The sequence below is a fragment of the Heterocephalus glaber genome, unplaced genomic scaffold (assembly GCF_053883595.1).
Source record: "Heterocephalus glaber isolate CG9 unplaced genomic scaffold, H.glaber_assembly_v1.0 deba00001564, whole genome shotgun sequence".
Taxonomy (NCBI): domain Eukaryota; kingdom Metazoa; phylum Chordata; class Mammalia; order Rodentia; family Bathyergidae; genus Heterocephalus; species Heterocephalus glaber.
In genome coordinates, this window is record NW_028258351.1 from 12,203,546 (window position 1) to 12,229,646 (window position 26,101).

A 26,101-nucleotide genomic window follows, 5' to 3' on the forward strand; every position below is an offset into this window, starting at 1 on the left:
AACAAGAGCCAATTCAGACTGAAGTCAGGCTGAGTTTGAATCCTGGCTCTGCCTGATAACCATATGACTCTTGGACAAGTTACTCCCCGTGTCTAGGCCTCAGTTTTCTTATTACTATGTGAACACCACAAAAATATAAATTATATATTATATGCATAATTAATTTCAAAGTCCAGAATTTTCTCCAGATGCCTTCAGAAATTAGGTATTTTTGTATATATAAGTGGCTGAAAATCTTATCTGTAAATGTAGAAAAATTAAGTGCAAGTTTGTGTGTTCAGGATTTGAATTTTCTTTTTATTTACAGCTCAGATCGTCTGATAGAAGAAACAATAAGGTAGGAATAATTTTTTTGGTTTTACTTCGTTGATACTTGTTTGCACATACATTAATGAGCACATCAGTTTAATCCTTTTCACTAGAGTGGAAGTCAAATCACTCTCTTTAAAGATGAGTATTTCAGGGCCGGGGATTTAGCTCAGTGGTGCTGCCACTTGCCTTGCAAGCCCAAGGTCCTGAGTTCGATCCCCAGTACCCAAAAAAAAACAAAATGAGTATTTCATGGCCCAGGGATTAAGCTCAGTGGTGCTGCACCTGCCTCATAAATGCAAAATCTTGAGTTCAATCCCCGGTACCAGAAAAGAAAAAAAAGAGAGAGAGAGAATTTCATTAGATGGTAATATATTTTTACTGACATTCCCTTATAAGAGACATTTAAAGCCCCAAACATTTATTTCTGTAATTATTGGAATTAGCCTGTTGTATTTATGTTAATTTTTTCAGTTAATTCATACTTGATATTTTCAGCTTCAATCTTATTGTCATTTTTAATGGAAAACAGTCTTTTTTTTTTTTGGTACCGGGGATCAAACTTGGGACCTTGTGCTTGCGAGGCAGGCGCTGGAACCACGGAGCTAAATATCCGGCCCCTGGAAAACAGTTTTAAACATGATTTGATAAATGTCTTATTTATACCATTTATTTAGATTTCGTCTCTGTTCTAGCAGCTATAGAAAATTTACAGTGATATTTAGTATTGATTGTAATAACATTGAACTAGTTTCTTGCTTAAATTAAGGAACATTTGTTGAATTCCTTAATTATCCAGTTTCAATTTTTATATATCTATTTTATAATACTAAAAAATATGTAGGTATGGTCTTTATGCTTTAGCTTTTCGGGAAAGGTACAATGAAGAACATGGAAACAAACGTGTATATTCTTACTGTGGGCCTACGTCCTATACTGTGTTTTGCACACACTATTTTCTTTAATCTTCTCAGTATACATGAGATTGGCATTGATCATTAGACACTGATTTGTTTAAATTGCATGAATTGTATCTTCCATCTAAACAAAATCTTCACAGAACTACTTGTCAACTGAAGTAACTCATGAGTACGTAAGGTCCCATCACATTTTGCCAGGAATGACATACTTAAAGTTTCCCTGTAGTACTTTTATTTTTTCTTTTGTATTTACTCTTCCCCTTGTCTGATTTTCTAGGACAAGGTGGCCTATAATACAGGTATAAAAATTTGGGCTACCTCAAAGGATAGGAAGACTAATGAACCACCGAATTACTGCTACTATTATTTTTCTGGTTAAACAATGTCTTAGTTGGGTCTTTCATTTTAAATTAGCTTTTGTTTCAAAATATGATAGGTATCATAAGTGAAATTTCTCTGAACATAAAACTAGTTATGTTGCTTATGGATAGTGTAAAATTTAAATTTAAGTAATAATTATTTCTGCATATTTCATATGTCAAAATTTTTCATTTTGGAGACATTGTTAAAATACACTACCATATATAGGTTTGACATCAATTTATGTAAAACAACTGATTCTTGGCGGGAGGGGGAAAGGAAAGAGGAGGAAAGAAAGAATAGTAGGAAAAATGGAAACAAAGCTTTTGTAAATGGGGGGAAGAGGGATTAAAGGGAGGAGAGGGGATTGGGGGAAAAGAAAGAATCAAGGTACATTATGTACAGGTACAAATTCCCTATGATGAATGTCATCATCATCCATATCTGAAGTGTACCAATAAAATTAATTTTAAAAATAACTGAATAGAAAAAAATAACTTAATATTTATAAATTTATATATCTTTGACTGCATAGTATTATCTATTGTTAAAAAAATAAGTGTGAGTTTAGTTCACAGAACAGGTAAAAAAGTTTAAGTTCCAGTAATCGCATCAATGATTTATTCATTTTTAAAGCATTATATATTATTTGGAGTTTGTATTTTGCCTCTAAGTATCTGACTCTTGAAATAATAGCCTATATTTCACTTAGCTCAACTTCAAATGATGGAATGAGATGGGAAAATATGTCTAGATATACTTTATGTGGTACTGGAAATCATGCATATTCAACAAGGTAATAACTTAATGTATGATGAATGTCCATTCTCCAAGGAATACAAAGTGCTTTGTGGAAATTATTTTTTAATTTCCACCCACTTGTGAGCTGAAATGCACAGGAGATAGAGTTATAGTTTAAAAAACAGAGGCATATATGGTTCAAAGATTGGCCTCAGATTACCTAATCTGAGTTTGAATATACAGGACCATAACACCTATTTTTAAATAGGGTGCCTTGCCCAAGGCCCCTGCTGTAATTTCAAACAGAATTTTGTTGGTTTCCATTTCTGTTGCTTATTTCATTTCTTGCTGATCATTTATGCTTTCCAAAGTGTCCTCTGATATCTCTTCTCTGATCTCAGCCTTCATCATTGCATTGGTCAGTTCCCACATGGTAGCCTGGGGTTCTGGGTTCTTTGAGATTTTGTGTGGCTCTTCATCAATTCTCTGCTCTTATGTAGGGAACTGGCCACTCGCAAGACCTCCAGATGATTCTTCATCCCCATGGGCACAGAGTTTGTGTGCATTTTGAATGCATAGAACTCAATCACAGCCTTCTTTGACCTGATCATCCCCTTGGCCAGAAGCCCACACACATCTTTCTGGCCCTTCTTGTAGATATCTTTCATAGATCCAGGGTTTTTTTTCCCCAAAGTCCCAGCTGTATGTTTTCTGTTTGGTTTGGTTTTGGGTTTTTTTTTTTTTTTTTTTTTTGTATTTCTGTTATTGTTCTTATGGTTTTACTATTCTAAAATGTTTCAATATCCTTTTATGTATATTGCCTTACACAGTTTTATTTCTTCTTGCCTGCTCAAATCTTGAAATTAAAGTTTTAATTCATTTACCATTTATTTAGAGTATGCCCGCTAGCATCTCATTTCAGTTAGATACCTGGTGGTTTATTCTCTGAGGGTTTGCCTGTCCAAAATTATGTTCATCAGCTCTTAGAGTGGCCACACTAGTAGAGACTCAAGCAATGAATAACCCACCAGTTTTTCCCCATAGGGTCTGAGCATCTCACCAGCTGCTAGACTATAAATTCTCTGCCTATAAATCTGTCTGTATCAGACCTTTCGCAGCTGCAGGGAGTACACCCAATTCAGTCCATCCCTGCAGGTCCTGTACATGCAGATCCATAGTCTTTTACTGTCTGGGTTCCTTAAGAAGTGAGAAAACCTGGGTCTTTTCTCAAGACTTGAAGAAAAATCTAGCTTTCCCTGCCATCCTTCCCTTGTTTCTCTCCTCACTTGAAAAAGTATAGCTCTCCACCTGGCTTGCTTCCCAGGAGATCTCAAGGGAACTTGGGGTTTCAGATGGACCTTCCCCAGCATGTTTGCTTTTATTCTAGTGTTACTTCATGGAAGAAAATAGGCCAGAGATGAGATAAGGAATTTGTACTATAACCACCATCTTCCCAGAATGTCAATCTGTATTGCTTGCTTTTTTTTTTTAATGTTTCAGATATTTTCAGAATTCCTCTGCAGCATTCCATTGTCTATAGCTTTTATAATGTCAATATCTAAAGCACTCCTCTGTGTGTTACATATCAAAATCAATACTGACCTTACCCTCTAGGATTCTAATGTCTAAGGTGATAGAACAGTAGAAAATAAATAGTAGTCACATTCTTTTAACAGAACATTGAAGAAGTCAAATGAAAAGATTGCATTTTACAAAGTGTTTTTTCCCCCTTTTTTTAGTCATGTTTAATAAATCTGTGACCTTTGTCAGCTGGTTTAATATAAACCCAGTGTAAGCCGGTCATGGTGGCACATGCCTATAATCCCAGCACTCTGAAGGTTAAGGCAGGAGGATGGCTGAGAGTTTGAGCCCAGCCTAGGCTCCATAGTGAGTTCAATCCTAGCCTGAATTACCTAGCAAGACCCTGTCTCAAAACAAAAAAAACAGTGTAATGCAGCATGTGTGTCCCCAAATCTGCTGTCTGCTATTGATTCTTAAGTAAAATTTTGAAACAGAATTTGCTCATAAATTGAAAACTGGTTATATAATGAATATATGTTTTTTGGTTTTATTTTTATGGTTGTAATTCTCTACTTCCCTCTCAACAGTTTTTCCTGATTAAGAATATTTTAATAGCTGAGTCCTTTTAAAACTAGCTTAAGAAGCTTTTGTAGTATGTGCTTTATTTGGTAACATTTGTTTTTTTGAAGAAAACATAGAAAATGGCCTAGTGGCTTATACAAAAAGATATTGTTGGGCCAGGGATTTAGCTCAGTGGTACCGCAACCTACCTCGCAAGTGTAAGGTTCTGAGTTTGATCCCTGGTACAGGAGAGGAAAAAAAAAGATATTGTTGGTAGCAGTGAGGTCATTCAAAAAAAGGACAATAAGAAGATGGCTTGGAAGGTGCTTTTCTCTCCATTATCCTGCGTGATCTTTTCAAGATGATATTGCACACTATAGTTGTAGAGGATGATGAGTGCTGTGTTCAGAGTACTCTCAAATGCCAATTTGGTTTTTTGTTCCCTCTTGAAGCATTGCTATGGCAACAAAAGAAAATATGACTTCACAGAGAGGAATGTTGAAGTCAATTCACAGCAAAATGAACACTTTGGCCAGTATCCTTTTTGAAAATTTGAAGTCTGTGTTGGGGTGTGTGGTATGTATGTGCCTGTTCTTTTCTGTAGTGGAGGGGTGGGGGAAGGTACTGAGCATCTGTAGCAGTAAAGCCCCCCAGTAATTACATATGAATGCTTCCTACTTTGTGAAAGTTCATGCTGTTTAGTACCATTTCTGGAAGACTCCACATTGGAGGTTTAATACCAGTAGATATGGCGGGGGGGTGAATTTTAAAATTATTCACAAAATTATTTTATACTTAATAGCTCTGAATCCTCTGTATATTGTTTTACCTGAACATCATAAATTATGTGCTCTTTATTTTTCCAGTTTGGAGAACAAGTTAGTGACAAATACTTAGAAGGAAGCAGGAAGGAAGAAGCCATATACATAGATGAGAAGCACAAGGTGAATTCCAGGATAGATTCATTGTTTGTTGCGACCTTTTAGCCTTTCAGTTTCCCAGTTTAAATATTAAGATTAGTAGTACTTCCAAGAATAGTAGTACTTCCAAGAGGCCCACCAAGGAAACTAATAAGCTGGCCATTCTGAAGAATTTTATTTAGTCTCTGGGAAGATGAAGGAAAAAAGGGGAAAAGCTTTAGGAAAAAAAAGCTTTCGTCTGCAACTACTATGAGAGGAAGGACCTATAATTTTCAAAAGTTGAGTATCTTCTGATCCTAAGTAATTAAAGGTTACTTTTAGTTTGATGCCTCCTTTGTCTAAGGAAAAAAAAATACCCTGGAGTTTGTTAGTATTTTCCAATCATTTGTAAATTTTGTTCTTGCCTTGTTACCTAGTATAAAGCCAGATATCCAAAATTATGTATAGCTTGTATACTGCTATGTAGCTTACAGAGTACTGTTTTTTGTTGTTGGATTTTTTTTTTTTTTTTTCTGGTATCGGGGATTGAACTCGGGTCCTTGTGCTTGCAAGGCAGGCGGTGGAACCACTGAGCTAAATCCCCGCCCCACAGAGAACTGTTATATGCAATATGTCACTATGTCACTTTATCATCACTGCAAAAGAGAGGATGTAGAAATTATTATTGTTGTTTAGCAGATAAAGAATTAGGCTCGTAAAAGTGACTTGGGCCAGGTCCAGAGCAAGAGAGATTCAGATTTTAAGTTCCTGTGAAATCAGGCTTTTAAAAACTATGAACTTGGTCACTGGCAAGAACAAATACTACTGGGCCAGGGATTTAACTTACTGGCACCGCGCCTGCCTCAAAAGTGCAAGGTTTTGAGTTCCATCCCCCGGTACCAAAAAAAAAAAAAAAAAAGAACAAAGACTACTTAGTGAATACAGTATAAGAATTTATATTTTGTGAAACCATTGAAACTTTGAAATAGAAGTGGAGGTTGGATAGCTGGGTCATTTAAAATACTAATTGAGGGCTGGGGATTTAGCTCAGTGGTTCTTCTGCCTGCCTTAAAAGCACAAGGTCCCAAGTTCAATCCCAGGTACCAAAAAACAAAATAAAACAAATAAAATACTAATTGAAGCCATTCCAAGTTGTGCATAAGAATTTGTCCCTGCTATTCTTCGTGTCCTTTTCTCTACTGTGAACTAGAGGTATTTTTTCCCCTGCTAGACTGAATGTTTTCAATGTCTCCCTCCCCCTGTATCTCCCTCTAGATGTCTCTCCCTCTCCCTCCCTACCTCTTTCTTGTCTTCCCTCCCTCCCTTCCTCCTTCCCTCCATCTCTCCCTCTCTCTTGTCTTCCCTTTTCCCCTCCCTCCCTTTCTCTCCCTTCTTGGTATTCCAGGGATTGAATACAGAGAGTACTGAGCTACATCCCCAGGCTGTCCCCTACCTTGGCCCAGGGTGGATTTGAACCTTCAGTCCTTCTGCTTCAGTCTCACAGAGTGCTGGGATTATATGTATGTTCTGTCATACCCAGCCCCAGACCTTTTTTAAAAATTATATTTTAAGGGGCTAGGGATTTAGCTCAGTGGTTCCAGCGCCTGCCTCGAAAAGCGCAAGGTCCCGAGTTCAATCTCCAGTACCAAAACAAAACAAAATTATATTTTAAGACAAAGTCCCAAGGTAAGGCAGTGTCCCAGAGTCCAGTATGGTGCCTAGTACAGATCCCCGCCACTCAAGAATTTAATCATTCCAAAAGAATGAGTGTTCAAAAATATCAAACAAAATAAGTATTAGTCAGGATTTCATAGAGAGATAGTAACAGAAACCTAATTCAAATTGACTTAAAGGAGACAAGGAGAGGATTAATATTTCATTTAACTGTAAAATCCAGATGTGGAATTTGGCTTAAGGTGTGACTGGATTCAGTGGCTCATATTTTATCATTAGGAATCTGTCTTTTCTCTCTCTCTCCTTTCTTTCCCTTACCTCAGCTTTTTACTGTTAACCTTACTTTTTTCCTCAGGATGAGAAAGATGGCTGATAACAGTAGCTCAAAACACTATGAGCAAAGAAAAGGGTGTTCTTTCTAACAGCTGTCACAAAAACCTCAAAGAGGATTGTGGTTGCCCCAGTGTGAGTCACTGTCCACTCCTAACCTAGTCACTGGCCAAGGGGTAGAATATTCTTGCTGACCAATCCTGAGTTTGTGTGTACTCCTGGTAATGGAGGGCAAGGTCAGGCCCATCATATTTCGGCTACTGAACTAGATTATTATAGAAGGGAAGAAGGGTGGTGGTTCCATAAAGGTAAATCAGACAAGCTATATCCACCATAGATGGGGTTTTCTGATGCCAAAAGTTTATGTATAGTCTCCTCTTACTAAGCAAGAAAAGATTAAGCATTTTCTGTATGTGAGATTTTTACCTTGCCAAGAGTTTTTGTCTCTTACATCAATACTTTTTTTTTTTTTGGCACCAGGGATCGACTTACATCAATACTTGATTTATGATCCACATTTTTAGAACTGTTTCTATTAGTCCTGTTGTTTTTAATTAATTCAAAAAATACACTAATGTCTGCAGTATGTATTCTTTTTTTGTTTTGTTTTGTTTTTGGTACCAGGGATCGAACTCGGGACCTTGCACTTTCAAGGCAGGCGGCAGAACCACTGAGCTAAATCCCCGGCCCTGCAGTATGTATTCTAAGTGTGGGGAAAATCCAAGATTAGAAGAAGATATGATCCTACAATATTTAGAATATTATAAATGAATAATGAATGTCCCTGATCTGCATTTTGTTACAGAAAAATGCAGTGAAGATTCTCAGGGAAGGGAGACTAGTCCAGCTCTCTGATATCCTTGGTGGTTTTATCGTTGGTTTTCCTGAACTTGATTTTTTTCTGTTATCAAAGAGGATGCAGGGCTTTGGATTTAGCTCAGTGGCCCCTCGCCTGCCTCATAGGCACAAGGTCCTGAGTTCGATCCGCAGTACAAAAAAAAAAAAGAGGATGCACCTGCAGGTGTATTTTCAGAAATGAATGCCAGACACACAAAGAAATCTGTAGAAGAGTATGAAGATATCTTGAAATACACAGTACAATATAGTCATGATCGTTATAATACTCCTAAAATTGAATTTTTCCTAACTTAGCTTTTTTTTTTCATGTTCGCTAATAGGATCCTACTTTCCCACTGTATCCTGACTACTTCTGCAAAGTAAATTTTAAAATTTAGGGCCAGGGATTTAGCTCAGTGGTTTCACCGCTTGCTGCACAAGCTCAAGGACCCGAGCTCAATCCCCAGTACCAAAAAAAAAAAAATTTTTAATTTAAATAATTCATCAGTACCTAAGTACATAGGCCCTAGAGTTGGTTCCCAATTAACTCAATCCAAGAATTATTTCTCTATGAGAAAGAGGATCAGATTTTCCTCAAAACTCTGAAGCAGAAATCTCTTGTCTCCTGAGAGATGGGAGGGAAAAAGCAAAGGGGGAGAAATAGGGAATAGGGGAGAAGGTTAGGATAAGAAGGCAAGGAGAAAAACAGGATGAGGGAGCAAGATAAGAGCTGGCTGTGCTATGCCTTCCTAACCACACTGGCTCCCACCCTGATCTGAAGCTTGACAAATCTCTCAACACATTGGTACTATCATCAGTATTTTCTCTTCTCTCTTTATTAATTTTTTTTCTTCTCATCATTATTCTTTGTATACTATACACAAGACTGGGAGACTTGAATTTGTCCCAGTTTGGGAAAGGGTGTTTACCAAAGACTTCCTCAGTATAATTTTCTTCCTGTATCTTTCCATTAGTTATTGTTTCTGGACTCCACCCGTTGCTATATTTATAATTCCTATGACTTCTCACTAAAGAGGTTTCTTTCAAATATGACCTTAATAAAGATTTCCCAAAGATCGTTTTCCTGCTGTGAACAGCCTAATCCAGAGGATCAACCTTAGGAAGCGGCGAGACTCACTCATCCTAGGTGGTGTAATTGGTATCTGTACCATCCTATTGCTGCTGTATGCTTTCCATTGATGGGACCTCTCCAGGAACTCTTGACAACCACCAGTTTCACGCCCTGACCTGGAATAAGGAAAAGAAGGAAGAAGTTGACTGCCCTGAAAATTACCCTGACCAGCCAGATGAATTCAAAACTGATAGTGATGGCTTTATGACATGGATTGAGCTGAAGCCAGTTTTTCTGTGCTGTCTTTTATAACACACATTTTCCTGTTTTTAGTTTAAAAACAACAAAAAAAGTTTCAGTTGCTTTTGTCTCCTTAGGAGGTGAGTAAAGCAGTCAAAAACAAGAGTTTCTGTGCTTCAGTGATAGTGTTGAGGCCTGATGACAAGCCAGAGCTGGACTCTTCAGAATACCAGGTTTCTCTATACTATCCAAAGAGTCTTTCTTTCAGCCAGCAGATTGGGATGTGAATAAAAATAATTCTTGTCCTTTTATTTAACACCTATGATGAAAAATCGCAAGTCCTTTCTTGATTACCTTGATAGATTTTTCTACTTGATGTTCTCAACTCTTTTCGTAGTCAAGGAAAATTTCATTTTTCACAAAATCTTTGAGATGCTGATAAGCCTTCTTTAATTTAACATGTTTTGAGTTATCTAAAACAGAATACTGCAAAAAAAATTATTTGTCTTTTTCTTTTCTTTTTTAAAATTACAAGTACACTGGGGTTAACTTTTCTATTGCTAGAAAAATATCAAGAAGGACAGGCCTCTTTTTCTTTTATTTAAGAAACTAGTCATTTTAATTTTTTTTATTCCATTGGATTAATATTTGCTACTACAGGATGATGAAATCTAAGTTCTACCATGAGAAAAAAACTAATAGCCAATGTCTGTCAGTACACTCAACGGTTCCTTATCATGTCAGGATTAGCACTGGTTACTGAGGGTGAGGACTGCTCAATTTTCAGTGAGATTCTATTCAATAAGTCTAAAAAGACATTAAGGAGTCACTATCTAGATAATTTCATATGTAAATGCTCAACAGCTTTGGAGCAAAAGCTTAAGAACCAGATCTAATGATCTGTGTTCTGTGAAAATCTATTCCAAACCTGTTAAACTTTTCCAAATCTCCAGAGAACAGTTTGACTATTGAAGGTGCCTATCACAATCTATTTGTGCACCTGTCTTCTATTACCATCTCTGGATAGTGACAATAAACTACCCCCCATAATTTTTTTCAGGTTTAACCGTTCCTGTTATTGAAAATTCATTACTTACCTTACTGAAACACGGGGTATTTTAAAGACTTCTTATACCCCTACTCCTCACCAAAAGAAAAAGCTGCTATTCTCCATTGGAGTTGACTATGGTATTTATAGGACTTGCCTCAGACTGCCACAGGGAATAAAAGGATAAATTCTTCACTACAGCATCGTGTATAGGTGCTGTTGTTCAGAGGGGCATGATTTGCTACATGATGAGAAGACTAACACTAGTCTGGGATGGAGCAGTTCGTCGTTCTGTTGTCAAAGTTTTATTACATTCTGGGTATGAAGGGCATTTGATATATTTTTCTTAACTATGGGGTTTATTTTTCTAAATATGGGTTGATGATCATTTTATTACCTGGAAATCCCCTTAAAAGAAAATTAAGTTTTCCTAATGTGAACCTTAAAGGATCAAGGAAGTAAGTTCATTTATTGAATTCTCTTGAGAGAACAAAACTTCTCTCCCCCCGATACTATTATCTTTGATTTTTCAAAGGGCCTTGATTGGTGATTGTGCCTCAGCTAGAATTTATGGGACTTTGGTTGCTATGTAGTTGGCATTTATAAAATCTGAAGTATCATAAATAAAGTTATTTATTTAATTATACTACCAGTCTTTTTTACTGGTCTGATTACTTAGTTTGTTTATTAAAGCTGATATTGTGAGAGTAATCTAGCTTGCTACAGCCAAGCAAAGAAACAGTGTTGGTGGCTGATAAGCCTCCCCAGGAGGGCTGTGCTCATGTGAAATAATAGAATTATTATTGGTTATTTTCTTTATGAAAATAAAGAAACCAGTTCTTCCAAGGAAGTTGAAAAGGCTTGGTGTAAATGTTGCAGTCAGATAGGTCTGACTGACCTCCCAGTACTCTTACCCATAGTGAGGTGCCCCTCACCCCATAGCTAGAGAGTAGGAGATGATTAAGAGACTGTTCTTCCCTTCCCCTTGCAGAAAGGAAGTGATGTGCCCTTTAATGGAAAGGACTTAATTTGGATCCTGTGACTGTTGATTTGAGTTTCAGTTTTGTGCCAGTTAACTTTTTTAAAAATCACCTTGGTTTTCTTCCCTTTTTTGTTATCTTTCTTCCAGACCAGTTGCTAGGTTCAAAAGCCAGCAGTTTATTACTTGTTAAAGCCAGTCAAAGCTAGGAATGTTGAGGCTGAGCCCAGAGGTCAGAGGAATTTTCTGTTTCTAGTCCCAATGAAATGTTGTCTCTTAGGGAAGTTATGCTCCTTTAGTCATTGTCTTACATAATAAATCTTTCCTTTTTGGATCTTTTTAGTGGCTATTCAAAACTCTTCTTTTTCACTGAAAATGTGAATACAGCATTCAATGTCTTTTTTTTTTTTTTTTTTGAGATGGCATCTCACTAGGTTTCCCAGGCTAGTCTGAAATATCTTTCTGCCTCAGCTTTTTCAGGTAGCTGAGACTACCAGTTTGTGCCACTGCCTGGCTCCAAATGGTATGTTTCTTTTTTTTTTTTTTTTTTTTTTGGTGCTGGGAATCGAACTTGGGGCCTTGCACTTGCAAGGCAGGCTGCAGAACCACTGAGCTAAATCCCCAGGCCCCCAAATGGTATGTTTCTAAGATTTTGTTTTAATGTGTACTGATGACCTTAGTAAAAGTGTTTAATCTATTCTTCAAATTCAAGCCCAGATATCCAAGTGCAATAGGTTATCCTTCCTCGCAATCTCCACATTCTTTATTATTACTGTTAATGATACTGAAGGACTCCCTGTAACCCGCATTGCTCACCTTTTATTTTTCTGATGTTAAAAAGGACTTTCGGGGCTGGAGATTACCCTAACCCTAACCCTAAATAACAAATGGATTCTACTCAAATTACGATGACTGTGTTCCATTCTCCTTTTAGGTTAAGGGTTATTTACCCTGGCTTCCAAAGATGCAGAACAGGGGCCGGGGATGTAGCTCAGTGGTACAGCGCCTGCCTGGCAAACCTGAGGCCCTGAGTTCAATTCCTGCCCCACCTCACCCCCAAAAAAGATGCAGAACTTTTCATTATGGTCTTAATAAACTAATTTTAATTATTCCTTTATACTTGTTTATTCCTACATACCCTTAAGTGTCATAGGAGGAAAAATGAGGAAGGAACAAGTGAATTTTAAGGATTTTCATTGAGTAAGAAGCAGAGACAAAGCTGAGCCATGTCCTAAGCGATCTTTGTCATTTTCTTTGTACCTAACCTAAATTATCAAATTATTTGCATCAGTGCCCACCCTATTAGCTCGTAAGAGGGGAAAATTAATTCCAGTCACATTTTACACTAGTGGAAGATGTATCCTCATGAAAAATGCCAGTATGAACTTTTTAAAAATCTATTCTTTTCCAAATGCACTTTCTAATTTTTTGCTTTTAAAATAGTTTCTTGGGACCAATTTTGTTGTGTTTGTACTTAATTTTTGTTCTCATCTAAATGTGCATTTTCTGACTATAGAAAAAGCTTTGTTATGTAATTTAATAATAAATTAAATATCTGAATGGCTGTGCCTATGATTATTTGTGTTGGAACAGTAACCACTGAGGCAGTTTGGGAACAGTGAGTATGAAATGTTTGGTGTTGATAAATATTTCTCATGATGTCTTAAAATCCAGAAGGAAACAATACAGGTACTGAAAAACTTACTCAATGTTCAGAAACCCATCTTAGGAGCAATCCATCAATATTTTAACCTAAGGAGTGAAGGAAAATCTTTCTATCAACTTGGAGAGGAGATATGATAGAAGTCTAAAATTGTACGATTTGGCCAAAAAAACAGGTTCTTTGCCTCCTTAATGACTTGTCCTATAAATCAGTACTTGATTCTCCACCTCACCAGATGTTCTTATTCATATATTCTGCAATCCCTTTTTAAAATAACAACATAGGGCTTGGTGATGTAGCTCAATGGTACTTGCCTAGCATGCCCAGGGCCTTGGGTTTGATGCCAGTACTACAAAATAAGTAAATTACAAGACATCAAGACATGGGCCAGGGATTTAGCTCAATGGCACTATGCCTGCCTTGCAAGCAGAAGGTCCTGAGTTCAATCCCCAGCACCAAAAAAAAAGGATATCAAGAGATGGTTTATGTACCATAAAATTTACCCTTTTCAAGACACTAATGGATTTTAGTATATTTGTTGTGCAAATGGCACCACTTTCTGTCATCAGAAAGAAACCCTGTATCCACTGGCAGTTATTTCCCACCCCACTCTTCGTCCTTTTTTGTCTAACCACACTATTTTCTACCTTTCTCAGCACCCCAGCTTTATCCTCCCAGCCACCAATGTGGCTTCCAAGGTACTGCCTGTTCTTGGGGATCCTGACCTGGCTACCCCATGTGCCCTGCCCTGTATGTGTGCACACATCCATGTAGACATACAAATAATCCGATACTATTTAGTGAGGTAGCCTTCCCATTTTACAGATGAGGGAACAAGACCAAAGGGGTGGGCCGGGGATTTAGCTCTGATTCTGCCATCTGCCTCGCAAGTGCAAGGTCCTGAGTTTGATCCCCAGTACCAAAAAAACCCAAAAAAAAGTACAGACCAAAGAGGTTAAGAAACTTCTCAGAATAACAGGATAAATATTAAAGTAGGAATTTGAGTCTTGGGGGCCTTTTGTAGTGCTGGGGATTGAACCCAGAGCCTCACTCATACTGGGAACGCACTCTGCCACTGAGTTACATCCCCAGCCCTTGAGGGCTCTTTGATGCTAAATCTCATGCTGGTTCCACAAAATATATTTTAATTTAAAAGATCATCTAGAATTTGCTTAAAGCCTTATGGCTTGATTATTTTTAAGGAATACTGTTAGCCAAGTGCTTAAAAAGAGGACTTGTTTGTGAGTTATAGAGTTCTTTATGAGGAGTAATGGATTAATGCATTAAGGTTATAAAAATGTATTTGAAATATCTTTACTTTGGACTAAACTTCCTACCCACCTCTTCATAACCTCTAATTTAGAACCTCAGAGTTCTTTCTGGCAAGTACTGGGGCCAGGCCGGGTGAAGCTGTCACCACAGATCTCCAGTTGGTGCCATCCACACCTCTTGTCGGGCTGCTACTCCTACTTGATTTGCCCTTTCTGCTCTGCCCAGCTCCCCCTTACCTAATGTCAGAGATGCCTACAAGTAGAGATTCCTACTGAAAATGTTTGTCTAAAAGCCAGGAGAAAAGTATCTTCTTCCTAAAGCACAATACCAGTGGCTGAGTTGGAGCAGAGAAGAACAAACACACTCTGACCTGATGATTTCTGCTCTGCTCACCTTGACTAAGCTTTCCTGGCTCAGCCTATCTGCTCAGCTTGCAAAGCATTTTTTTTTTTTTTTATATACCAGGGATCAAACTTGGGTCCTTCTGCTTGTGAGGCAGGTGCCGGAACCACTGAGCTAAATCCCTGGACCTAAAGCTTGTTTTTATTATTAACCCTCCAAAGACACTTAAAAAGCTCAGAAGACTGGGTGCTAAGAAATCTAACTTTTTTGGCCAGGGATTTAGCTCAGTGGTTCTGGCATCTGCCTCGAAAGCGCAAGGTCCCAAGTTCAATCCCTGGTATAAAAAAAAAAAAAGAAAGAAATCTAACTTTTTAAAGAGAAATATCAGAGATCACTTAAAGGTATTCTAGCCCTCTGAAATAGGTGTTTTATCTGTTAACCTCTTCTAGCGTATCAGTTTTCTCCTTTGAGAGAGAAAGCTTTTAGGAAATAATCACTTCTTTTTTTTTTTTTTTTTTGGTACCGGGGATCAAACTTGGGTCCTTGTGCTTGCAAGGCAGGCGGCGAAACCACTGAGCTAAATCCCTGGCCCTCTTCTTAACTAGTACATTTCTTTAGATATTTCCAAACATCTAGTCTTTTACAGAAACTGCCTACAGCGCAAGGAAAAGCAGGCAAATATAGTTGGCAGCCACTTTTAATCTAGTGCCAGGAAGGCGAGGCTTAAAACAGTCATTTCCCTAGAAGTGTTAAGTTATCTGTAAATGAATGTGGCACTTTGTGTTTTTCACCCTGGAATAGGTCCTCAGTCCTGTCCATTTCCCTCCCTGTTCCTGTTCCCCATTGCATGTCCCACAAGTTAGGTGCATTCATCATTACCTGACTGTAGTAGCTGCTGTAAGCAGATGTCCCACCTCTCCTCTAACTGCCCTTGATACCACCCTGCACACAGGGGCCCAGCTTAGCTTGCCTAACAGCCTACGGCCCGTCATCATTACTACAGAGTATCAGCAGCTCCCTAGTGTCTAGAGCTATATGTTGTTGAAGAGTTCACTGAAAAATGTATGCCCTTCATGTTTCTTAATATGTACATAAAAACACACAAAATCCTCCATTCAATGAAGGTAAATTTCTTCTTTCACAGATGAGAAAACAAACCTAAGAGATGAAATATTTTGATCAAATTCACAAGGTTCTGATAGCAGTAGCTGCCCTAGACCTAACCAGTCTCATCCCTCATGAATGATAAGCAGGGTTCCCTGGGCACTGGAAAAAAAATGAAGCTTGGGCCGGGGATTTAGCTCAGTGGTTCCAGTGCCTGCCTCAGAAGCGCAAGGTTTTGAGTTCGATCTCTGGTACCAAAAAAAAAAAAAAAAAACAACAAAAATGAGACTTGGAACCAGAAGTCCTGTATTCTAATGCTGGGTCTGATAACTTTAAGCCACTAAGTTCTGTTTTCTTGTCTACAAAATGGACTTGAACAACTTTATGTAGTTGAGATCACATTTTTTAAAAAGGATAACATTGGTACAATATCCTTCACAATGATCTCAGGAACTGATAGAGTGGACCAGGGAAGTTTTTTTTTAAGACTACAACAGAGCCAGTGCACTGTTCCCTCACCTTTGTTTCACATGTCAGGACTTAATGCAGAAAATGTCATTAAATTTCCAAATTCAGTTAAATCTAATTTCAGAGTCCCTACCTTTCTGGGCTGGGAAAAGTTAACCTCGGTCATACTTGAATCTACTTCCCTTAGGTTGTACAAAGCTCCCAAGAGTCTTTCACAGTCCAGACTGGGGTAGACAATCCACTGAACCCCCTGAGATGCTCATTGAGCCATGTGGGCCTTCAGAGCTACTAATCCCTCTGTTTCTGTCACTCTTGGGCACAGAGACCTTTGTGAAAGAGCATCTGAGTCTGGTTCCCTGTTGCTTCCATCCCATAGCCATTCTCTCAAAATGCTGCCATGCCTAAGGACACTATGAGGGCAAGGAACACTGGAAGGAAGCAAGCACAAGCTGATGTCACTTCTCTACCACATCCCATCTCAGGAGACTACAATTCCCTCATCTTCCCACCTTCCTTTTCCTGCTCTTCCAGGAGTAACCACTGTTCTCTTAGAAATCAAATGTTGACCATTTTCTTTGTGAGCATGGTAAAGAGAAAGGTGCTAATCCCCCATTAACTCACCCCTGTGATAGTGTTCTTAGTTCCTGGAATATAGTAGGCATTGTTGTTGAATGGAGGGAGGAAGGAATTTTTTTAAAAATTAAAATGAAGAAAAAGCCATAAAAATTTAAGACCAATTCCCTTGTGTTCATGAGTTTAGGACCCAGTCCCCTAAGAGATAGTGCCCCATTTTCTGTTGTCTCCAGAGAGCAAAGGGGGTGCCTCCCACTTCATGTGCTTTACCCTCTGAGGAATACTGGGTCAGAGTCCTCCAAGTGATCTCAACTGGGGCATCTCCCCCAGGGAACATGTGGCAATGTCTGAAGACATCTCTGATTGTCAATGTGGGGGGAGGATTCTATTGGTAGTTGATGGTTAAGAGGCCTAGATGCTGCTAAGTATCTTGCAAGCACAGGACAATCCCTACAGCAAAGAATTGCCAAGCCAAAAATGTCAGTAAAGTCAAGGTTGTGAAGCCCTGGCTCAAACTAAATTCATATTAAAGTTGACAGTATCCCTATAGGGATGGAGATCGCTCAAATGGGCGTATTCCTCATTACTTCCTACCAGCTCAGAGATAAAGGTGGCACATGAGGTCTCCACTGCCCTTGCCCTCTTTCCCTCTCACCTCAGCTCATCACTTCTTCATCCCCATGACACACACATTTACAGCATCCCAAGAGAGCTGATATCCCAATGCCTTTGTAAACTTTTGTCTCTCTGGAATGGTCTTTCCAAACCAGCCTGTAAAATGCTTCCTGTTTGTTCTAAAACCTTTCCTGTGAGGAGTAACTGTTAAATGAGCACAGCACTTTCTTTTTGGGAAATGAAATGTTTGGGAATTGTATAGTACTGGTAGCTACACAACCATGTGATTATGCAAAATGCCACAAAATTATACATTTTTAATGATTAATTTTATGTTATATAAATTTCACCTCAATTTTTAAAAATCTTATATGCCTTAGTTTGAGCTGCTATAACAAATTACCATAAACTGCATTAAACAGTTTGTTTCTCAAAGATCTGGAGGCTGAGAAGCCTAAGATCAAGATGTCAGTAGATCTAATGTCTCAGGCTTGTTTGCAGATGGCCATTGTGTCCTAACCCATCAGGGAGAAGAGACAGAGAAGCAAGCTTCTTGTCTCTTTGAAAGCACTAATCCTATTCATGGGGGCCCCGTGCATCTCCCCTAGTTATCTCTCAAAGCCCCCACCTCCTAATACCATCACATTGGAGGTCAGGCTATAGAATAGCATCATGTGAACATTGATAGGAGGCCCATATTTAGCCCATAGTACCCCACAAATGGCCCTCCCTCTGGGAAGATTCTCTGGCCTGCCCCTCCTCTGTGTCTCCTGATTTCCTTTATACTCTTCAACCCTACTTTAGCTCTTAATCCCTTCCTGTTATATTTATTGGGTACTTCTCTGTCCACTCGGGGACTGTGAGCACCTTGAGGGAGATTATATTGATTCATCTTTGTGTTCTCCAGTACAATGAACATCATATGTATTCAGTATTGAAAATGGGAGAGAAAAGAAAGGTCCAGTTGCCCTGCAATAAAATCCAGTGGCCAATATATTTAGAAATGAGTATTGTCATATGCACTTGTCTCTTTATAAATTCTGCCTCACTGTTATACAGCAGCCCAGCCCTTCAATTTTGTTTCCCTGTGATCAGTTAGGTGAAGTACCATGGTACCCTGTTTGTTCAGAGATTTTTTTTTTACTGGAGATTGAACTCAGAGTCTTTGCATTGAGCTACATCTCCAGCCCTTTATTATTTTTTATTTTGAGACAAGATCTCACTAAGTCACTAAGTGACCCAAGCTGGGCTCAAACTTGTGGTCCTCCTGCCTCCACCTCCCAGAGTAGTAGGATTACAGGTATATGCTACCACACTCATCTGTTCACAGCTATTTTGAAATAGCCCTATGGCCAAAGAAAACTTTGAAAGCAAAGAGTGACTGCAAACCAGTACAGCGCTATCAATTATAGGGGAGTGATCAAGGTTCCTTTGTGGAACTCAGGTAACCACTTAGTTGTCCCTGTAATCCATGTGAAAACCATCCTTTCCATGTTGGACAAGACTTGAGCCAGTGAAAAAGGATAATTTCATAACATCTATCAAAATTGTAAATGAATATAATCTTTGACCTAGTGATTACACTTCTAAGAATTTATGTTATAGATGTAAAAGAATGTGTCTATAAGGATATTCATAACAGCACTGATTGTAAAGAAAAAGACTGTAAACTTTCAATAGGGTAAGGGTGAAATAATGCAACTGTTAAAAAGAAAGGTAACTTACTGTGTACTGATATGTAATAGTTTCCAAGATATGTTAAGTGAGGAAAATTGTATGTGTGCCATGTTTTTCTTTTTTTAAAAAAGCTTTATAAGGGCTGGGGATTGGAGGCTGGGATTTAGCTCAGTGGTTCCGGAGCCTGCCTCGAAAGTGCAAGGTCCTGAGTTCAATCCTCAGTACCAAAAAACAAAAGAAAACGAAAAACAAATAAGGGCTGGGGATTTAGCTCAGTGGCACCACCTGCCTTACAAGTGCAAGGTCCTGAGTTTGATCCCTGGTACCTAAAAAAAAAAAAAGCTGTATAAATTATACACTGACAGTTATACATTGATATACTATAAGCTCTAATATACACATCTCTGAAACCATCATCATAATCAGGATAGTTACTATATCATCCCAAAGGTATCCTTGTATTTCTTGACACTTCCCTCCAGCCCCTTCCCATCTTATTCCCAAGTAACCTCTGCTCTGTGTGCGCGTGTGTGTGTGTGTGTGTGTGTGTGTGGGGGGAATGAGACCATATCTCATGTAAACCAGGATGGCCTGGAACTCACTGTGTAACCCAGGTTGATTGTCCTGCCTTAACCTCCTGAATGCTGGGATTACAGGCATACACCATCCACACTCAGCCCACTGCTTTGCTTTCTGTAAGTTACCTGTTTCCTTGATGACTAAGAATATTTGAGCATCTTTTTTGTGTTTATTTGTCATTTTTATGTCTTTTGGTAAACTATCTGTTCAAATATCTCACCCATTTTAATAGGTTGTTAATGTGTAGAATATTGGAAAAGATATTCAAGAAAGTGGTATGAGCAGTTGCCTGGGAAAAAGAATGAGCAGACTAAAGGTCACAGATGGGGAAGACTCTTGATATTTCACTCCATATAGACCACATTTTTTAATCATTTAAATTATATTTTTAAAAGGAGGAATAGGCGGCTTTGAAAAATAGGTATCAAAGCATGTTTCTTAAGGAGGAATGGAGACTGTTCTGTTTAGCCAAGAGCATTTCAGAAACTCCACACTGGTAAGAATTTGAAACACTAACCCATTAACAGAACTGTGAGCATTCTGCATCATATTATATTCAATCATTTATTGTGGTACACAGTTGGCAGTGATAATATCTGGGCCATGACTCCTCTAAGACAAGTAGGACTTAATGTTCATTTGTTTGTCTGTTTGTCTGTTTTTGGTACCGGTAACTGAACTCAGGGCTTTGTACTTGCCAGGTAGGTGATGTGCCACTGATCTACATCCCTGGCCCAGGACTTGATTACGTGTATTTTAGTGAATACTGTTCTAGTTTTCTGCTTACCTGCCCCTTTCCTACTGAAGGTGATCTATATAAAAGGAACCCAAGAGTGGCTCTCTCAGCTGTCTTTAATAAAAGGTTTGGTTAGCTTTCCTGCTCAGGGGTACTTTCTGCTATGGGATGTGATACAAGTTTGTAGATGTTATAGACCCTGGGTAAGTAAGCACCTCATCCAAGTTCAAGTTCTTTTAAGAAAACAGTGGAGCTGGGGATTTAGCTCAGTGGTGGCACACATACCTGGCAAGCACAAGGTCCTGAGTTCGATTCCAGGTACCGACAAAAAAAAAAGACTAAGAAAACAGTGGAGAATTAACAAAAAATACTTTCTATCTACTTCTTTGTAATTTTGTTCTCATCCTACTTTCTGATGCATTAACTAGTTCATAAAACTTCACATAAATTAAAATTCATCTCCTAAACTGATTTCTATCAGATTAATATTTAACAACAAGGGGTGGGCATGGTGGTGCATGCCTGTAATCCCAGTACTCAAGAGGCTTAGGCATGGGAATTGCCATGAATTTGAGGCCAGCCTGGGCTACATAGTGAGTTCAAGACCAGCCTGGACTGCACAGCAAGACCCTGTCTCCAAAAAATTTACAAAAATTTAATCACAAGGACATGTGGACAATTCCCTCAAAGAACTTAATTTTTTTTTTACCCATTAAGTTTATTGGTACATTTTAGGTATAAAATACAGTTACATTCATCATTGGGATGTTGTACCTTTACATGATGTATCTTGGTTCTTATTTTTTTCCCCTTCCCCTGCCCTTCCTTCACCCCCTCCACCCTTCTCTATTTGCAAAGACTTTGTTTCCATTTTTTTCTCATATTTTTTTCTTTTCCCTTCTTTCCTTTTCCCCTACCCTTCCCACTTCCCCTACCCCTTTTAGAACTTTTCTTCCTATTACACAATATCAATTATACATTTTTAAAATTACAGTATCAAAAGTTAGATGACATTACCACAGATTTTCCAGAATTTAAAAGGATATAGAAAGCATATTACAAAAATATTTTTTGAAATAAATTTGACAACTTCTAAGAAGTACCTTGGAAGACAAATTAATGAAACTGACTCTGGAGGAAATATAAAATTTGAATAGCACCCATTAAAGAAAGTATATTCCTAGCTTGAAAACCTACCTGTATGACAACAACAGGCTCATATACATTTTAACTGATAAATTATATCAAACATTTAAAGCAGAAAAAAGAAGGAACACTTCTCCCCTCATTTTAGGAACTCAACATTGTGCTAATCCTAAAACTGGATAAAGATAATAGAAGAAAAAAGTATGAACATAGATAGAAATTTGTTTAACAAAACAAACTCTTAGAAGTCAGATCTGGCAGTATGTAGAAAGTGGTTTTGTTATAGGGATGGCAGTGTTGGTTCAGCATTGGAAGATCCACCCCCAAAAGTCATCATTTTAACAGAGGAAAGGAGAAAGCCATATGATCCTGTCACTAGCTGGAGAAAGAGTATTGGACTAAATTCTACAGCTGTTCATGGTAAAAGCTATCAGGAGACTAGAAGTAGAACAGAAACCTTCTCAACAGATAAGCCATGTACTCCATACTTCCAGCAAAAATGCCTTATGAATGGAAAAGATACAATGCTTTCTCCCTAAGGTGGGGAACAAGGGCAGATATCCCTACTCTTCATCTGTCCATTAAACTTGGAAACATAGGGACCAGGGATTTAGCTCAGTGGTTCCGGTGTCTGCCTCGCAAGCACAAGGTCCCAAGTTCAATCCCCGGTACCAAAAATAAAAAGAGAAAGAAAACTTTGAAACATAGGCCCAAACCAAAATAGTCTGGCAGTAAAAAGACACAATTAGCATATGATTGGCAAGGTAGAAGTTAAATCTTTATATATAGATGAAATGATTATCTATAGAGAAAATACTAAGAAATCTCTAGGAGCCCCTAGAACTTGTATTTGAATTTTTTTTTTTTTTTGGTATTGGGGATTGAACTTGGGTCCTTGTGCTTATGAGGCAGCAGAACAACTGAGCTAAATCCCTGGCCCTAGAACTTGTATTTGAATTTAACAGGATTAGAAAACACAAGGTATATATAAAAATTCAGGTGTATGTATACTTACTATAAATGAAGAATTGGATATTGAAATTTAAAAGTTATGTAGGAGTACAAAGGACCTAGAAAAGTAAAAAGAAAAAAAAACAGTGTTGGAAGACATTTATTACCTAATTTTAAAACTTCCTGTAAAGCTACAGTAATCAAGGCAGTGTTGGCATAAGGAAAGACATATAGATCAGTGGAATAAAACAGAAAATCTAAAAATAGAACCATACATATATGGTCCACTGAGGAGTTTTTTTGTTTTTGTTTTTGTTTTTTTGGTACCAGGAATAGAACTCTGGACCTTGCACTTGTGCGCAGGCGGAGGAACCACTGAGCTAAATCCCTGACCCCAGGTCCACTGAGTTTTGAAAGATTATTTAACATTAACATTTTATAGAACATAAACTCAATTCAAGAGCAGAGGAAAAGATAGTGTTTTCAGCAGATGGTACTAGAACACCAGGTATCCGTATGTAAAAAATTAACTTCAACCCTTTATTTCCATACATAAAAGTAACTTGAAAGGATCTATGAACCCAAGTTGAAAGACTAAAACTATAAAACTTTAAGAAGAAATTATAAGGGAAAATGTTCATGAATTTAGGCAAGAATTTCCTAGGATACAAAAAGCATGATGTATAAAAGAAAGAAATTGATAAATGAGATTCCATCAAAATTTAGAACTTTAAATGACATCATTAAGAAAATGAAAAGTAGGCCTTAAACAGACCATATTTATAATACATATAACCTATGACCAGAATATATGAAGAACTCTTATAGCTCATTAATAGACAACCCAATTGAAAGGTAGACACAAGAAGATGATAAATAGCCAGTACAGATATGTATTGACTTATCATTGTCATAACTTTTTCTTTTTGTTAGATTCTCCCTCTTTGTGTTTAATTTCTTGTCGCGCCCAATGGATTCATTCTGCTGGCCTTCCTGGGGTTGTGATCCTCATTGTCTTTTCCTAGGATATTGTCTAAGAGTTTTTGGAGTGCTGGTTTGGTATTCATGAAGTTCCTAAGGTGCTCTTTGTCATGAAAGTATCTTATTTCCCCATCAATTTTGAAAGATAGTTTTGCAAGGTACATCAATCTGGGTTGGAGGCTGTTTTCCTTTAGGGCTTGAAATACGTCACTCCAAGCTCTTCTAGCCTTGAGGGTTTGTGTTGAGAAGTCTGCTGTGATTCTGATGGGCTTTCCTTTGTATGTGATTTGTTTCTTTTCTCTAACTGCTTGTAGAATTTTGTTCTTCTGTTGGGTTTCTGGAATCTATGTGTAGATTTTTTTGATCAGTGCTAGTTGGAGTCCTATATGCCTCACTTATCTGTGTGTCAAGTTCTTTTCCCCTGCTTGGGAAGTTTTCTGCCATCACTTCTATGAACAGTTTTTTTATGTCATCTGCACTCTCTCCTGTTTCTTCATTGACTGCAATCAGTCTTATGTTATTCTTCTTTGCATCATCTAGCAGCTGCTGGATTGATTTCTCATGGTCCCTTACTATTTTTTTTGGTACCAGGGATTGAACTTGGGACCTTACGCTTGTGCAGCAGGCACCAGAACCACTGAGCTAAATCCCCAGCCCATCCCTTACTATTTTAAAGCAATTTTTCTTTTCCTGGTCACTAATTGCAATCTTATCTTCTATGTCTGAAATTCTGTCCTCACATTGGCTCATTCTGCTGCATAAGCTTTCAATGGAGTTTTTATTTATTTTTAAAATTTATTTATTTATTTTTTGGTACCAGAGATCGAACTCGGGACCTTGTGCTTGCGAGACAGGCGGCAGAACCACTGAGCTAAATCTCTGGCCCTCAGTGGAGTTTTTAATCTCCTGGAAATCTATTTGCATCTGTTTTATGGATTCCATTTATTTCCTATGTTGGGATTCCATCATGTTCCTTAGTTCCTCTATTTTTTTATCTGTGTCTTCTCTAGATTTATTAATCATGTCTTGCACTATGGGCACATTCTCTGCTGTTATCTGAGAAATTATTTCTGGTTTTATTTTTTCCAAATCCTCTTTTGTTGCCAGTTCAGGGAGTCCAGGTGGTTGCGTATCAGGGTGGTCCATCTCATTTCCCTTTGGGGTTGCTTTAGGTGATCTGGAAGTCTGATTTTAAGACTTGTTTCTGTGTCTTCTCATTTTGACGGGGGCGGGGGGGGGTGTTGCTGCCACCCTCACAGCTCACCTCCTGTGCACTGGGGGAGGGGGTGGTACAGTGGCCTGGAAGCCTCCTCCTGGGCACTGGGAGCAGCCACCTCCTGTGTGGTGAGAGGGGTGGTATGGCAGCCGAGAACCATCCTCCTGGGTGCTGGGAGCAGCTCACCTCCTGTGCGCTGGTGGAGGGGGTGGTACGGCGGCCCAGAAGCCTCCTCCTGGGGTTCAAAGAACTTTATTTCAGGAAAGTACTATATTGTCATCATAATTTGAATGTCATTGACTATGGCATGAAATTTAATTTCAGCCTAAAATTCCCTGTAACCCTATGCTGAAAATGGTAAATTTTTATGGGCCAATTTACTAGTTTAATATCTAAGATTTTTTAATTACAAAATTAATGTGTACTTATAGAAAATAGAATCAAATAAGAAAATAAAAATGATGTTTCCCCAACATTCTATAATTGGCTGTTATCACTTTTAATATTTTTCACTTTTAGTTTTTTGGGGTTTGGGGGTTTTTGTTTTATTTTGTTTGACACAGGGTCTCACTAAGCTACCCAAGCTGGCCTCTAACTTGTGATCCTCCTGCCTCAGCTTCCTCAGTAGCTAGCTAAGATCAAAAGCATGTGCGATCACACCTGGATCACTTTTTAAATGTCTAAATACATGCATATGTTGAACAAAATGTACCATACATATAGTCTCGTGATCAGTTTTTTTCATGTAATACAGTAGGCACAACTTCCCATGTCATAAAATCTTCATTTGCAGCATGCTTTGTAATGGCTGCCTTGAATGTCATGAGGCAAATGGCCAACTCCTGACTAATTGTTTAAATACAATGACCACCCTATTTTTTAACCATAGTTTCCAATTTTTAAGTAACTGAGAAACACTTGCTTTTTCTTTTTGAAAATACATTCTGCCCACTTCTAGACTACTAAGGCCTACAGCCTCATGGGTTTTTTTCTAGGTGTGCATTTTATGGTTTATCAGTTGTACCCAGTTTAATTCTCCAACATGCCAAGAAGAATGTTTAACCATTTCTTGAACTTGTGAATATACTAAAAGAAAGACCAGGGAAGATGATCCCAGAATGGAGAGACTGGCAGTCACCCATTAAGAGTGGGCCATTGGTCCAGGGATTTAGCTCAGTGGCTCTGCTGCCTGCCTCATAAGTGCAAGGTCCCAAGTTCGATCCCTGGTACCCCCCCCAAAAAAGAATGGGCCATACCAGGCATGGTGGTGTACACCTGTAAACCTAG

General features: G+C 38.3%; 1 protein-coding gene across 9 annotated transcripts in view; it reads left to right on the plus strand.

The window, feature by feature from the left end:
- Positions 1–13,051, plus strand: part of Gosr1 (golgi SNAP receptor complex member 1) — a 48,613-nt gene extending 35,562 nt beyond the window's left edge. For 2 of the 9 annotated variants that reach the window (XM_004857089.4, XM_004857090.4), the window contains exons 7-9: positions 308–337; positions 4,865–4,947; positions 9,228–13,051. In XM_004857089.4, the coding sequence (XP_004857146.1) occupies positions 308–337; positions 4,865–4,947; positions 9,228–9,352 (238 nt within the window). In that variant the 3' untranslated portion in view covers positions 9,353–13,051. The other 7 variants (XM_087191585.1, XM_087191583.1, XM_087191584.1 and 4 more) reach the window with 7 other exon arrangements.
- The last annotated feature ends 13,050 nt before the right edge of the window (positions 13,052–26,101 follow it).